Source organism: Falco cherrug, chromosome 3, assembly GCF_023634085.1.
Source record: "Falco cherrug isolate bFalChe1 chromosome 3, bFalChe1.pri, whole genome shotgun sequence".
NCBI lineage: Eukaryota > Metazoa > Chordata > Aves > Falconiformes > Falconidae > Falco > Falco cherrug.
This window is the reverse complement of record NC_073699.1, coordinates 19,129,666-19,145,170: the sequence shown is the minus strand read 5'-3', so window position 1 is coordinate 19,145,170 and position 15,505 is coordinate 19,129,666. Positions and strand designations below refer to the sequence as shown.

At 41.6% G+C, this 15,505-nt stretch overlaps 1 protein-coding gene across 9 annotated transcripts in view; it reads right to left on the bottom strand.

Moving 5' to 3' along the window:
* Window positions 1-3,606: 3,606 nt before the first annotated feature.
* ZHX1 (zinc fingers and homeoboxes 1) overlaps window positions 3,607-15,505 on the bottom strand; it is a 29,213-nt gene continuing 17,314 nt past the window's right edge. For 6 of the 9 annotated variants that reach the window (XM_055703848.1, XM_055703851.1, XM_055703853.1 and 3 more), the window contains one exon: window positions 3,607-14,351. In XM_055703848.1, the coding sequence (XP_055559823.1) occupies window positions 11,510-14,134 (2,625 nt within the window). In that variant the 5' untranslated portion in view covers window positions 14,135-14,351 and the 3' untranslated portion in view covers window positions 3,607-11,509. The remainder of the gene's footprint in view (window positions 14,352-15,505) is intronic. The other 3 variants (XR_008731210.1, XR_008731209.1, XR_008731211.1) reach the window with 3 other exon arrangements.

The following is a 15,505-nucleotide window of genomic DNA, read 5'->3' as shown; positions in this document are numbered from 1 at the left end:
AAAGCAGGTCAGCCAAATGTGACCAAGAGGAAGCTACACTTGCTAAATCCAGATCTGTCCTTGAGGAAGGCAAAGACAGGACTGAGCAAAGGCAAATGAGGGAACTAAAATGACTCCCTACCTCTAAAGGGGAAAAGTGCTCCCACACCCTCATGCACTGCAGAAAAAGAGTACATTGTCACCAGGGCAGTACTCACGTGAGAGTGCAGAGCCCAGCAGATGAGCAGAAGGGCATCAGGCAAGAAACCAGGCAGGAAGAGATGACTGGGGAGGAGGAGACAACCAGAGCAGCAGCACTGCTCCAACCAGCCACTGAGTCCAGCAGGCAGGGAACCTCCTTTTGCTTCCTCATCTCTCCAGAAGAGCAAAACAGTCGAATCTAGTTTCTTTCTAAATTATCAAACCACCTCACAGTTCTAGTAAAACACAACAAAAGTTGGGAGATGAAGGGTCTTGCATCATGGAAATCAAAAAGTAAGAATTGTTTGTTAACAGAAACCAAAAGCTTTTTAGGGGTCCTTAGGACAGACAGGAGAAGACACATCCCCCACAAAATGGTTTATTTGCCTGCTCTACCTTAAGACAGTGCAACCTTTCAAACCCCTGGCAAGCCATATTAACTAGACGATAATCCTTCCTCCTCAGGCCTCACAAAATCCAATAAAGTTGTTATTGCCAAAAGGGTGCACTACACAGAGATGTGTCCAGCTATTAATGGGTTTTGCAACTATTTTCTGTCTAGCAAGATAAATGATGAACAGAATGAGCATACCCTTGGGTTTGACCAAAATGCTGTTGAAAAGAGGAAAAAAGCTTTCTGCAAAGACAGAAAGGTGGTGGTGATCGGGTGCCGGGGAGAATCCCAAAGCAGGGCTCTTCCCAGGCAAGCCCACGCATTTCCAGGACTGATACGAGTCGAGTGTCTGAACTGCTTCACTCTGCTGTGTAGCACAAGCACAGAGGTGGTACCCTGATGGGGTCTGTGGATACAAGCTGGATGCCGAAGTCATGGCAAATGGTGGTATCTCCGATCTACTGCTCTAACTGGAAAAAAACCCAAAAGACTCACTGCTGGGCACGGTGAAGTTTCTAAACCTGCTTCTATGCCCTTTTTTCTATTTTATCAGTTTTTCTGAAAACTCATTAACTTCCCCTGGCCACAGTTACGCTTGTTGCTTAATTGCTACTTGTGATGAAACCAGGCTATGGAGATCATAGCATATTCGTTACCTCTCTAGGTTAAAACTTTACTACTACATTTTTCAGGACTGGGCAGGACTGGTGGCAACTCCTCTAGGACACCATTTAAGCAGCCTTGGCTGCTGTAGACCTCTACTGTAATGACATCCATTAAATAAAGCTGACTTCCTATAATATTGCTGTCTTGCAGGAACAAAGAGAAACAAATCTAAAGATTAGAGAAAAATATGCTACGTTGAAGAAATACACCCAGGGCTTTGAGACTGCCCTTGAGTGACCCTCACAACTCGTGCTTTTCCAGTCCTTCTCTCCTTTCCATACGGAGGCTGTCAGGGGAGGCTGCCTCCACAAGGGAAACAACCAAACTGTTTGTTGATTCTCCACTACCTTGTTTCCCATGCAGGTTTTGCATTGCTGGAAAGTAGAAACTGCTAGTAAATTTAGCTTCTACGGCTTTATATTTGCCTTGTACAAGTATCAGTGCCCACAGAAAGCGTGAGGTGAAGCACAGGGAAAGCACTGCTCAATGAACAAATGCAAACAAAACACAGAAATCAAGAATGGACTTTGCCCACAATTGCTCCCTTCCCCAAATAACTGCGAATGAAATTAATCTAGAGCAAAGAATGCCATAAAACACATATCAACAATACAGTTTTTAACTTGGTGGTGCCAGTAAGAAAAATGATGAGGCACTTCCACCACAGACTTCCACGGGCGCCTGTTTCTGCGCTTTGTGGGTACCAGGTGAACGGCTTGCACATAAATCCTTGCAGCTGGACTTCACCTGGAGGCTCTGGCCAGCTGCTGGAAAGGAACTGCAGGACTGAGAGCAGTTGCAACTGCAGTAGTATTTGTACCACCTCCTTTGGTTCACAATGCATCACTATTGGAGATTATTTTGTGGGGCCCCTTCCATATTAGTTCTTTAGGCAGGCTGCACTGCAATCATGTTTTTTCCTATTTGGCTTTCATTTAGGAAAACTGAAAATCACTAAGAGGAGAATTACTGCCAACACTGACCTTTATTTTCACCCAAAGACACAAATCAACTAGGTGCGACACATGCTTTCATTCCCTTTTCCATCTTTTCTTTCTTCTACCACCAAATAAATATTTTAAGGTAATGAACATCAGCTCAGCACTGAGCCTGTGAAGAAACACACATGGGAGAGGAATTAGTCACAATGCTAATAGTTCAAAATTATAGCAGTAGAAGCATATGAATATATTCAAAGGTTTCATTTTACAGTATTTTAAGTGCAACAAGTCTTTTAACAACCAAAAATGTTAGAAACCACCACCTGACAGACTGAAGGCCACCACCACCAGTATTTCAAAGTGACACTGAGCCCACAGGGAACAATTTAGCATCGTTGTAGAGGGGACCTTCTGGCATAAAAATAAGGCAATGCACAAAGTGACTTGGTATTTTAAATTCTTAAAAATAGTAGTTGACAGTATTGTTATGAAAACAAATGGAAGATGGAAGGGGCTGAGAAGAGGCTGGGAGAGGGGAAACAACCCACAAGGCCAGCTGGTCTCTTGTGAAAATATGGACTGAATTACAACATTTTGGAAACACTGGTAACGCTGTAAACAAAAAAGGTAACTGTTTAAAAAAAGGTGACTGCCTGCATAATCCAGGGCTTTTCATAACTCCCTCATGAGCTGATGGATTCTGGAATAAGAATTCTTTATTTTTCCCCCCCTTTTTTTCCAGGACTGACATAAGCTACAGCGCAGGAACAATTCCATTGCCTTAAACATCTTTTTCATAGGTGGGGACCGGTCTGCAGGCACGACACCGGGTGATGCAGGGAAGGCTGAGTTTCAAGCCCCTCCGGCTGCAGCGCAACAGTTGAAGTAGACAGGTGTGATGAGTCATGCCGATGCAAGATGCAAGACGGTGGCACTGCCTCCGGCAGGGAGCTGCTCTGAACAACGGTAAGTCAGGCTCGCCAGAGAAATGCAGAGCTCGACAGAAAGTGTTCATCTCAGACCCTTCTCTGAGGAAAAGGCACAGGTTAAAAGCAGCCACAAAGCATGATGTCCAACTGACATTCAGTGGGGAGGTGGTTCCTACTCGCCCCTACTCTTCCCACCCCAAATATTTTAAATGTGATAATAAAGAGCATCTGCCTTAACGAGAAGAATCACGTGGACATCCCTGGCCTGCTGACACGGCAGAACAGTTCAGCAACAAGCAGCTGTACTGACTCGCACATGCAGCTGACCTCATGCTGGCTGTTCAGCCAAGCCAGTTCTCCAAATTCAATGCATCTGAGGAATTTGTGAAATTCAGTTTTGTGTAACAGGAAAAAAAGACATTTGAGAAGATCTGCTCTGTGACATTTTCATACAGACATGGTTCCTGGTTTCCACACCACCTCTTAAAACCACACGCACTCAGTAAGGAGACATTTATTCCATTATTTCTGTTTTCAAATTTTTGGTACAAAGTTTATTTTCAGAAGTTCCCACATGATCCTTTCTTCTACCAGCGTCTTTTAGGACTTTTTTATCTCTGATTTATTTTCTTTATCTGTTGAAGCAAAAGCAGTAATTGCTACAGAAAGCAATAATGGCAATATTACAAATATTTTACAGCAGCATCTATTTGTCTCTTTGCCTCAAAAAAATAACAAAAATAAATCCGAAGACAAGATCCATACTGCCACAAAGGCTTAGGTTTGTAATATCCAGAAGTATGCTGCGTTCCCATATATGAGTTGTACAAATCCAGCACAACTTCCCAAGTTTGTGCAGAGCCTGATAAATAGACACAGAAATATCAGTTACGTTATACTGTTTCTAAGAACTTTTACTCTGTAAAATGTTTGGTCACTCAAAGCTATAAGCTTAATCACATATCAAAGAACACAGGCAATAAAGCCCATCTTACCAGAACATATAGTATTAGGCCAAACAAAATATAAGAGGACAAAAATCTAGTGGTCACTGAAGCCTCTTCAAAAAAAGTCTAAAACAGAATGTTTCCATCATGTATCATAATAAAAATGTACTGTATTAAAATTTGATTTTTTTAAAATTTTTTTACAAGCTGTCTTTTAATCAGTCTTCTATTTACAGTGCAGAACTTCTGCCAACTGCAGTAGTTTAACTTTGGCACAACACTAAGTTCCAATCCTTTTCAGTATTCAAGTCCTGTGTGTGTCCAAAAATTTTCTTGGTTTCAGGAAAGATTAGGCCCATTCACAGTTAACCAGTAATCTTGAACTTTTTCAAGAATTGCTTCCCCTTCACCACATTGGGCAGCTACAAAGGAAAGACACTGTAAGCTATTGCATCATTCAAAAGAAATTCTTCATTCTAAACAGTGACAGTATTGTTGCTTCCTTTAACGTCACATACACCAGACAGATCACACAGACGGCTACATACTGGACACCTCCTAAAAACCTTGCTGGTCGTTAGTGAATCATCTTCCTCATACTTCAAATACATAACAATGCATTAACTTAATTTCATTTCACATGTCAAACAGGACATTTAAATATATTGCAATATATTCTAGAAAATTGCAAAGCGCCATCATTTCTGTAAACGAGATCGACACCTGTTAACTCTCCTGTGCACATGAAGAGCAGTACCTAGTGCCACATGTTTATACAATATAAAGCCTTCCCAGGTAGGGCAACTCACTTTAGTGCATTTCTGTACAGACTGTAAGCATACATGCAGATAGCCAACTATGCAAAATTGGAAACACTTTTGTAAGCTGGAACTGGAGGCGGGGGAAACATTTTGAAATCATAATGGAGCTCTTGTGGTTGATCGTTTCATATCACAGATAAAGATGTGAATCTTCTGTCATTCTAGCAGATTCTTTAGAGAAAGTTTCATGACAGGTATCTACTATTGAATAAGCGTAAGGAAATATTTTCATAAACTGGGACACAAATATTATGTGTCTTAACACATTCCAAGTTATGCACATCCAATGTTCATATAGTAACCCTATCTCTAAACTACTTGAGAAACCCCGAATCACTTTTATGCCACAGTATTATAACGAAGGATCAGTTACTCTTATCCGCCACTGCAATGCTACCTGCTCTAGAATAAAAGAAAAAGAAAAAAAGCAAAAAACAGAACAAAAGGCCTCACACTTCCCCACAAGCGTCAAGCTGGAAGCAGAGGGAAGTACCATTGCTAACCACAACACAAAGATCGGTGCTGCAATCCAGCCAGCACGCTCCCAGGTGAAGATCCATTTCACCAAATTGCAGATATCTGTAGTGTCAGCCTCTGCCTGCACGCCGTGTCGAACAGTCAGTGGAGCTTAGGGTGCAGTCTGACCAGCTCCAGGCATGTGGCATGAGCAGGCCTGGCTTAGTTAGGTATACTGAGTAGCTATGGTGTCTGGCTCAAATGCAGACATCAACATGCAATCAGACAAATCCCACCTTAATTCATGAAAAGTGCTACGGGATCCTCAGTTACCACTCTAGATTTTACAGTGTTGTATAAGTCATTTTTACAATGACTATCCACCGAAAAGATGCAGATGCTCTTCAATGCAGAAGGAGAAAAAACCCCAAGAGCTCCAAGCATTAAACTTGAAAATATTGGCTGTAAAGCCACCTGTGCTTCAAAATCTCCCTTTTTAAAAGCATGAAAACTATACAGAAATTTGAGCTATTGAACACGTATAAATAGCTATTGAGGGGATTTTTCACCTTCTGCTACAACTTTCATTTTAAAATCTTTTCCTACAGATTTTTAATACATCACCAAACCTCAAGTAACTTGACCCCGGAAGTTTATGTCACACTACGTGGTAAATCCACTTATCCTAAAATATCACAAGCTTGAGGGAGAATACAGGTGTAACCCAGCACTGTTCAGCGTAGGGAACCGAGCCCTCTACTAGCCCTTCCCATCTCTAATTTGCATGATCACCCTAGGCATTATGAACAACTCTCAACAGTTTTACTGCTCTCCAATCATTGAAACCATCTTCTCATTACTACTGAATGTAGGCAAAATTAATTTCCAAGAAAAAATAAATTAAATCAAAGAGAGTAGCTATATTTCATTGCACTCTACTTTTGTGCATTCAGGTTAGGGCAGGGATATTTAATATTACAGAAGCTTAAAGTTTATCTTCTCTCCTTGGGAGATATGAATACAGACAGATACAGGACTCAGGTGGAGGATGCAAATTGATACCATCATATTTACAGAAGCAAATACTGACATCCAGCCTGAATACACAGTACTCCATTAAGTGCAAAAGGGAAAATGCTCCCCACCTTAAATTACAGCTTGGTTACTCAGCAGCCAGAGACTAGTTGTCAGAGTTACTGCTGTGCTCTCATTTCAGAGGAAAATGGAGGAGGAAGAGAGTGTTTGCATCTTTGGGCTTTCTGGCCTACGGGGACTGCGTAAGGCCATGAATCACTTTGTATGGGCTCCAGAAATGCTTTCTCTACACTGTAGAGGAGAAAGAAGTGCATTTGCCTGCCTCAAGAGTTTCTTGGCGAGCAGGAAAAAAACAGGCTTTTGCCCAAAGTCAGTAAATCACGCATTAGAAAAATTATTTCGTGTCATGTGTGGACATTGTGTGATTTTCCTTCCCAATAATCAAAGTTACAGCCAGACACCATACTGCACAAAATATAATGAAAAAGCAGCTTTTAAAATGGTACTGGGCAAGTTTAAAAAGCGAATGGCCTCATTTGCTATACTGTATTAAGAGATAATCCACTAAATTCTAATCATGAGGTACTAGGTATCTTTCCTCTCCTTTGCTTTCAAACCAGAGCAGAGATTTCTATGTGCTAAAAATGAGTGACTGCAAATGAGCGATTGCAACACTTTACTCGTTCTGTCAGAACAGCAAAACTTTGTTTGCTTATCAATTTCTAGGTGAGTGAGTTCTGCAGGGGAAGCAAAAGTCAGAACCTTCAAGCTTCTGCATTTTCCCTTCTTTCCACTTCTTACAAGCCAGCACTCTGTTAGTTCAATTCATCCTCCAGGGAGGAATAAGTCTGACTTTCTTTTCACAACAAACGCTAACCTTAGGTCATTGAGAGGCTGATACTGGGAAGACAGCACTGTTTAAGATGGAACTTGCTCCTTCACTGTACCCAGAAGCAAGAGAAAAACACGCCATGAAGCAGCACAGTACAGTGATGGTGGATGCCTCACCCGGTTGTGACGATGCTTGCTTTCTTTTAGCCCTTCTCCCTCTCCATTCTGGCACAGGATTATCATTATTCTCTCTTCAGCTGAATTCCAGGGACAGCAGTAACTAGCATCATCAGACCAGGTACTCCTGGCAGAAATGGGAGACGAAGGGGAAAGCTCTACCTTAGCTCTGAAGGAACTGATGCTCACAGCTGAATTCTGAAACAGCGCTCCCAATGAAGACTGAGACACCAGCCACCCAGAGGTAAGATCTGAGCAAGATCAAAGAGTTTCTTCATCTCTGTCAGTGACAGTCACTGAAGCCTGGCTCACAACTAGTTCAAACCCAAGAGGTGAAGCTCCACAAGAAAACATATCACAGGCTCATCTATACACAGTTCTTTCCTGCGCAGGGAAATCAACAAAATCCCACAGGAACACTCACCCCAGGGTAGACGTACTTTCTTGATCCTTCCCTCCCCACTGCCAACATAGCTCAGTTCAAGTAGCTTCCAAAACACCATGCAGGTGTGCGTAAGCTACAAGAGGGAGCCAGGCTGCAGGGGTGCACTGTTCATAAGCACAGTGATGCTCGCATTCATCATAAATTAAGACCCTGGCTGATGTGCTTAATTCGTGTATGTGACTGGTAGAACCAGAAGGCACCATATCCTCTCCACCACCAGGTGATTTCTGTTTCTCTCGGGTCACTCTATAGTGTCCTTGGGCACCACGGCAAGGAGCACAGCAGCCTAAGGTTGGCTGAGATGAATCTGGGCTTAACCACTGTTACCAGCAGCTTTGAGTTCCCACCAGCCACGACCACAATTCACAGATAAAATAGACCAGCATGCTGACAGCTCCTTCCAATGCTTCTCCTGTCAAGTCTCGATGCGGGAGGCCTCTGGAAGGAGTATCCCTCTCTCCCAGTATGCAGTGCAAACATACACATGCTGTAAACATGAAATAAACTGGTAATTAATGGACTCTGTTTGTTCAAACAGAAATAACAGACAGATTATGAGCAATAACAAATGCATACAACTGCTGTCTTCAGGCTGAACCCACCCAGATTTTTCTCATCCTTGGCACAACTGAAAGATTTAAAATGTGCATGTAGCCCAAAGGAAATGTGGGTACTCTGCATCTCTCATTAGTCGACCCACAGCACATGGTTTAATTTAAATTTTATATTCTGCAAAAATACAATGTTCCTCAGTGGGCTGTAAATACTATTATAACCAGTGGAATACATGGAACTGTAATATTTATGACAACTGAAAATCTGGCCCAGTATACACCAGCCACCGTCTCTGACCATTTCACTGAAGAGAAGACATGCAATCCAACTATATTTAGTCTGATAAACAATGTATTTCCTCTTCCTCTGTTTTTCAGACCAGATGTGCTAAGGCCTACCATTGTAGCTGGGAGTTATTTAACAAAACACTGCCAAAATGGAAAATTTCCCATTTTAATCACATAATTAACTTTGATCTTTATTTTTCCCATCTTTTAAAGAAGGTTGGATTTAATGCTAACCTAAGTGCAGTCTCTGCTGAGAAAAAATTGAGATGCTTATTTGGACAGATTGCTTGGGTTTTTTGTTTTTTTAAAGACAATTAATTCTGGGTCAACTTTAAGGATTAAGGCAACTCCCGATTATGCTTGCTAGAGGCATATTCCCAAGGATTTTAAGGATTTGCTTTAATATTTTTGGAAACTTAAAAATAGCATCTCTTTCCCTACCAGCTTTGTCCCTTCCCACTCAGCAAGCACTGAATTTTGACCCTGTATTTCCAGTGGAGCTTGATGCTAACACGAGTCTTTCTTGTATCTGCTGACATTTACAACTGCCTCATCCATACCATTACCAGCCAAACAAGAATACCCGCCAATGCACACGCAGCAGTCAATGCTGAAAAGGTCAGATCCTGATCTCTCTTACACCATCTCATATCCAGAGTCATAAGCACTCCAATGAAATATGCTGACAACACATTTTTGCTTCTCTCCTACCCTGAAGTTAAACTGAGCTGTCTAGCCCCCTCTAGCATCACTGGCTGCTTTGAACCTCACCAATTTGAGTCTTGGAAGCCAGGGAATAGTTTCATAATCAAATTTGTGTCACATACCAAAAGCCATTGCCTTTTTCTTTCCAGCAATCTCATAGTCAGAAGAACTCACTCTGGTAAATGGCTTTCATACAGAACATCCTCCTGCAACTCAGGCTCCTGTTCAGTCTGCGAGCAGAAGGGCAGCTACAAGCGTCCAAAGAGGAAGGTGAGTCCAGGAGGTTATTTTTTTTTGTCAGACATTATTCCCTTTCTTGCTTTGGCCTGGGTTTCACCCACAATCAGGTATGAATACCAGATCTAAAATGGACTCCTCTGCTTCCGAAGATCATGACTAAAAGGACTTTCTTGGTCTTTTGACAGTTATCAGAGTGAAGAAGAAAGCGTAATTCTAGATAGGTCCTTAGAGATGCGGAAACATTAGGACACATTTCCTCTAATCTGTCTCTCCTTGGTCATCAGATGCAGCAGCTTACCGAGAAGATGTTGACAGATGTGCAAAAGGAGATTGCTAGTATCCTTTCCGTTAGTACCAATGTAAAAACAGACAATACTGGTGACAGCAGCACCAATTCATCATCATCTTTTGACATCTAAATATAAAGTAACTTAGCTCTAAAAAATGCAGACTGACAGTAGCAAGAACAGTAGCAAAGTACTCTTCCTGAGAGTACCAGTTCTCTAGGATGCCAAGCATTTGCCTAAACTAACTTCTGTGAATTTGGTCCATTGCTTTTAAGTTGCTAATTCAAACTCTACTATGACTTCAACGTTAAGACTAAATGGCTTTTCTTTTTTTCCCTCCTGTTTTAAAGACACTTACTCAAAATGCGGATGTTTCACATCAAAATAAATTACTTCTGGAGTTCAGTTCAAGTAGATCAATCTACCTCTAAAAATAAGCATGTTCACCCAGCAGCCCTAAGAACAATCAGCACAGTGGTGAGCTCAACCCATTGAGATGAATTTAGGTTAAACTTGCATGCAAATCATTCAACTGGGCTATCGCTGAAGAACAATTACACACTAGGTGTTTATCATTCCTAAGCATCTAAAAGCCATATAACTTCATTTTAAGAATTAAACGTCATGTCATTGCCACAACTTACTTGAAAACCTTTCTTAGTAGCACCTGAAGACGCTTTTCATCTCTGCATCTCTGTATTTTTACAAACCCCCAAGCAACTCTGAAAAAAGTTTCCGCCTCACGTTTACCTTAAAATTCAGTGTAAGATTTCAAGAAATTACTCTTTTTAGCTAGAAATAAACATACTCTTCTTACCATTTCCAACAAAGGAAAGAACGCACAAGCTAAAAACAAATGTTACTATATACTGCATCAAGTCTGTCAGGCATTTAAATTAAATTGATGTAGGATACACTGATTAAACATAATGAAAAGCATCTTCTAGCATTAGACTCATTCAGTTAGCTCGTACTTATCAACAAGGAACATTTCAGCACAAGTTCTGTAAACCCAAAACACTCTGAAGATATGCAAAAGGTGCCAATATCACCTCATTTTCTTAAACCAAACAATCCTCACCCCTAGGTTCATTGATTCCTTTGTCACACTTTTCCCCTTCTCTTTTGAACTCTTTTCTTAAAAAATAAACCCAGGCCTTGAAACCTTTCAGGTGAAGTGATGTTTGCGAAAAAGACATCTTAGGTTTTTGTATTTTCCTCCTTCACGAGCAGGCAATGTTCTCCTACATCAACGAAAAAATGTGTCTGTGTTTTTTTGGAATTAAACAACATAAGGCAATTAAATATTGAGAAGCAGTCACGTGAATGATGAACATGAACCTTCCCATCAGTAATGTGGAAGAGGAGGATCTGAACTGGATCTGATTTATAACCCCATGGCCTAGGCTAGGCCTAAGGATGTCCACCTCTTGTAGTAAGGAAGCAAACAATTGTTGCCTGCACAGGTAGCATCTTGCCTATGTTCTTTTATGTGGAAGAAAGATGCTAAGCAGGTGCTTGCTGAACTGAAGGCCATGAAAAACCATGTGGCTCTTCACCATAACATCAAACCTAATTCATAGGTTTTTGGCCCCCAAATCCCAAATTGCACATCAATCTGATTTTGAAAGTTTACGCTTAACATGTCGGGGGGGTTCCCAAGTATCACTATCATCCGTTTCTTCCTCATCTTCTTGATCTTCCAGCATTTCATCTTCCTCCTCGTTCTCATCAAACAGCTCTATTCCAAGTTCTAATCTTCTTTGCCTTTCTGCAAACCACTCTCTGACCTGCTCATATCCCATGTGAGATTTGGCTACCAGTTCATCAAGGTCTTGCTCATTAAGGAATTTGTGCTTCATATAGTAGTCCTTCAGGATTGCTGTTCCAGTTTTGAATTTTATGACAGAGACACCTCTATCCCAGCAATTTAACCTCTTGCTCCCCCGAGGCCTCCCTCGAGGCCTCCCTCTCCCTCTCCCTTTTGGTCTTCCTCTCCCTCTCTTCCTTGTAAAGCCTTGGCCGTTCAGACTGTTTGCATTGGCGCTCTGGTAATAATAATACCACTTCAATCCACCATTTTTCCAGGCATAGCGAGTATCTCCAAACCAGCTCACAATCTCAGACCTTGGGAGCCCAGTTTCTTCTGCCAGCTTGTTGTATTCTTGTGGAGATGGCCACTGAGTACGGACAAAGGAACTTTTGAGCATGTGCAACTGCTCTGGTGATTTTTTGCCTATTTTGCTTGAAGTGGAACACCCTGACTTTGCTCCTGCTGCTCCATCTCCCACAGATGTTTCTCCAGCCTCTTCTTTTGAGCTGCCAGCATTGCCCTCATTCAAGTCAGCTCCCTCTTCCTTCAAGACATTTGATTTCCTTCTTTCTGTAAACCAGGCATCAATCTCTCTCCTGGTCAGTTTTGTTTGGGCTCTCAACCTATTCATCTCCTCATCAGTAAGGACAGGGTTATTAAGAAAACTTGCTTGAAGGACTTGCAGCTGTTCAGCAGTCTTCTCTTTGAATTTCTGTGGGGTGAAATCAGGAAAAGTGCTCCACGATGACTTGCTCTGTGGAGTGACTCCCGTTGGGGATTCATTCATTTCATCACTTGAATCAATAACAATAGTGGCACATGAATCGCTGTTGAGATGAATCCCATGATTATTCTTTGAGTTTCTCTGATTGTAGCGTGTGTCGCTGAACCACTTTTTGATCTCTCCTTTAGTCAGGCCCGTTATTTTCATAAGCCTAACAATTTCTGAATCTTGAGGAAACTGATTTTTAAGGTAGCTGACTTTCAACTCTGCCAGCTGTTCCTTCGTTTTTTTTGCCCGGATGCCGAAGGAGTCAGGATTGATCAGCGCAGATTCATTTTTGATAGGCTGAGGGGCTGGAACTGCAGCTACTTGTTTGGTTTCTGCAATGGGCTGAGCAGTGTGAATCTGACTCTTCTGTAACTGTGTTTGGTTTGGGACTCCTGCTACAGTCAAAGCTATTGGGGCTGTTACTGGTAACGTATTTGCACCTGCAACTTGAGTGAGAACAAGTCCTGGCTGACCAACTATTTGGCATGTCTGTAAAATTGAAGGTAAACCATTGCTAGCGGCGGAAATGTGCGCTGGAATAACTGTAATTGTCTGTGGCACAGTATGCACTGTGCCATTAAATTGTTTCCTCCTCGCTTCCTCCACTTCCTCCGGCGTCCAGCTCACACCGTGTTTCAGACGCTGAGCAGAAAACCATATTTTAATCTGTTCCTCTGTGTACTTAGCTTGAGTGGAAAGAACAGTGATTTCCGACATGGTTGGATATGGGAATTTGTTGTAGGTGTTAAGCAAAAGAGGATTGTTATCCAAAGCAGTATTATAGGCTGGAATGCTATTTACAGGTATTAGGACTTTTGGAAGCAGGTTTGAGTTCTGTGGAGCTGTAACAGCTGTTATAACCTGTGCCACCCCGGGCTGAAGCACAGGTGCTGCAGTCACTACCGCACTAGCCACATCTGCTGCACTGCAAACCACGGAATGGCTCGCTTTTGACTCAGAAACTGCTGGTGGTGGGTTTTCTACTGCTTCTTCAGAGTTTGGCTCGTTTTCAGTTCCCTTTTCTTCACCAGACATGTCATCAACTACATTGTGGAAAACTGCAATACGTTTAGTCTCAGTTTTGTTTTTCATCATTTTCATAATAGGAGTTTTGCTAATTGAGATCCCTGATGAGGGGACCTCAGAAGAATCAGCCTGTTCAGCGTTTTCTTCTCTAACAAAACTCCCATCAAACGTGAGATCATTTACTGTTTGTTCGAAGATTGTCTGATTGTTACGTTTCACCATGGTCAATTTAAAATTCTCCTCTCCAGGGTGGTACTTCAAATTATGTTCTGAGAGCGCATCGTATCTTTTGGTAAGGAAATTGCATTCTACACAAACATAGGATGAATTTAACACTACGTTGGGATGTTCTGAATCCACATGAAAAGTAAACATATTGAGATCTGGAGTTTGAAAAGTACAGTATTTACATTCATAACCGCCTTCTACTTTATTTGTATTTTTTTGATTGTCTGAATCCACATATTCATGAACATCCTCATCACTTGTTACGCTCTCTGCTGCAGGGTTATCTGCTGGCGCGACTGCAGGTGGTCCTTCTTCCAAGTCTGATACCATTTCTAGATCTGGATCCTGCTCGTTAGCTAAGACCATGCACGGTGTTGTTGATTTTCGTTTACTTGCCATGCCTGTTACGTGAAAATGATACTGACTGGTCAGATACAGACTTAGCTTCAAGCCCTTCTTGATTAATAATAATGGCTTTCAGTACTTCAAGTCAGTTCTTGTAAAGTCTCAACATTTATCCCATTAGCAGCTTTTCTTTTGTAGTGCAATCAGATTAAAAATAGATAGTTGAGGATGAGATGTTGAGATACACTGTTTTAAAGTCCACATCCACCACCTGTAGCAAAGAAGAGAGAGCTGAATTAGTTCAATTTCAAGAGTAACTTCCATTCTGCTACATATTATGGCTTAAGGTGAGTCAGTTCTTATGGGTTGTCTGCCACCGTTCGTCCCCTGAAACCAGCAGACCCGTTCCAAGATGAGATACTCAAAGCTAAGTTAAGAAAGGCAAAATCCAATCCACTTATCACAACCTGAAATTTGTTTTTAGTTCACCTCAATGCAGTAGAAGGCATAAAACACAGAACGGTGTAAAACAGGCAACATTCTGGCTGTTTCCCTTTCTTCAGAAGCCTTTTTCTTGACACAATGCTGAGGTCAGTTGTCCTACATAATTTTTGCAGTCTTGCCTTTGGACTGCTTCGTGTAAGCTACCACAGCTTCTCTCAACTGCCCTGTGAGCTCACATCCTTCCTACCACAAAGTCAACTCCAGTATGACATCTCCACTACTGACACTGTCTTGCCTGTCATGTCAGAGGTTGTGAAGGGTCTCAGAAAAGGCAGGTTTAGAGTGTTTTTCTATTGCATTATACGCACAAGCATGATTACGGGCAAGGCCTTTCTCCCAAGTCTGAAAACAGGCAAAACAATGCCTTTTTAAGGCACTTTGACAGACAAAAGATGACTATCCTTTCTTCCTAACTCCCCAAATGTCATTCTCCACTTGAAGACCAATCCCAAACCAATAAAAGCTGATTGCTAGCACATGGCAATTAACTAAAATCTGTTTTCATGCTTCTATGCATTAACTGGGGCATGATTGATTGTGTGATCTGTACCAGAAAGAAAACACATTAAAGACTGATATAGCAAGCAGAAGCCAAACAAAATTATGTATTCTCTGCTTAGAACTCCTTGTCCATTTCTAAGAAAAACTAAAGTACCACCAAATAAAGTGAGGCCTACAGAAATTCAGAGAATAAATATAATCTTAAATAGCATAGACTGGAGTGAATTTTGTCCCACAGGGACCACAACTAGTCTGTTGGAAATGATACACAAACTTCTGCAGAACGTTATAAACTCTGTAATAGTTTTCTTCCTGAAATAAAACCAGACACTAATTTCTCATACCAGAAATCCCATAGGTAAACGAATTTTTAGACAGTGGAACATCATCTGCTTCCCAAAGTGGGGGCATACTCAAGTT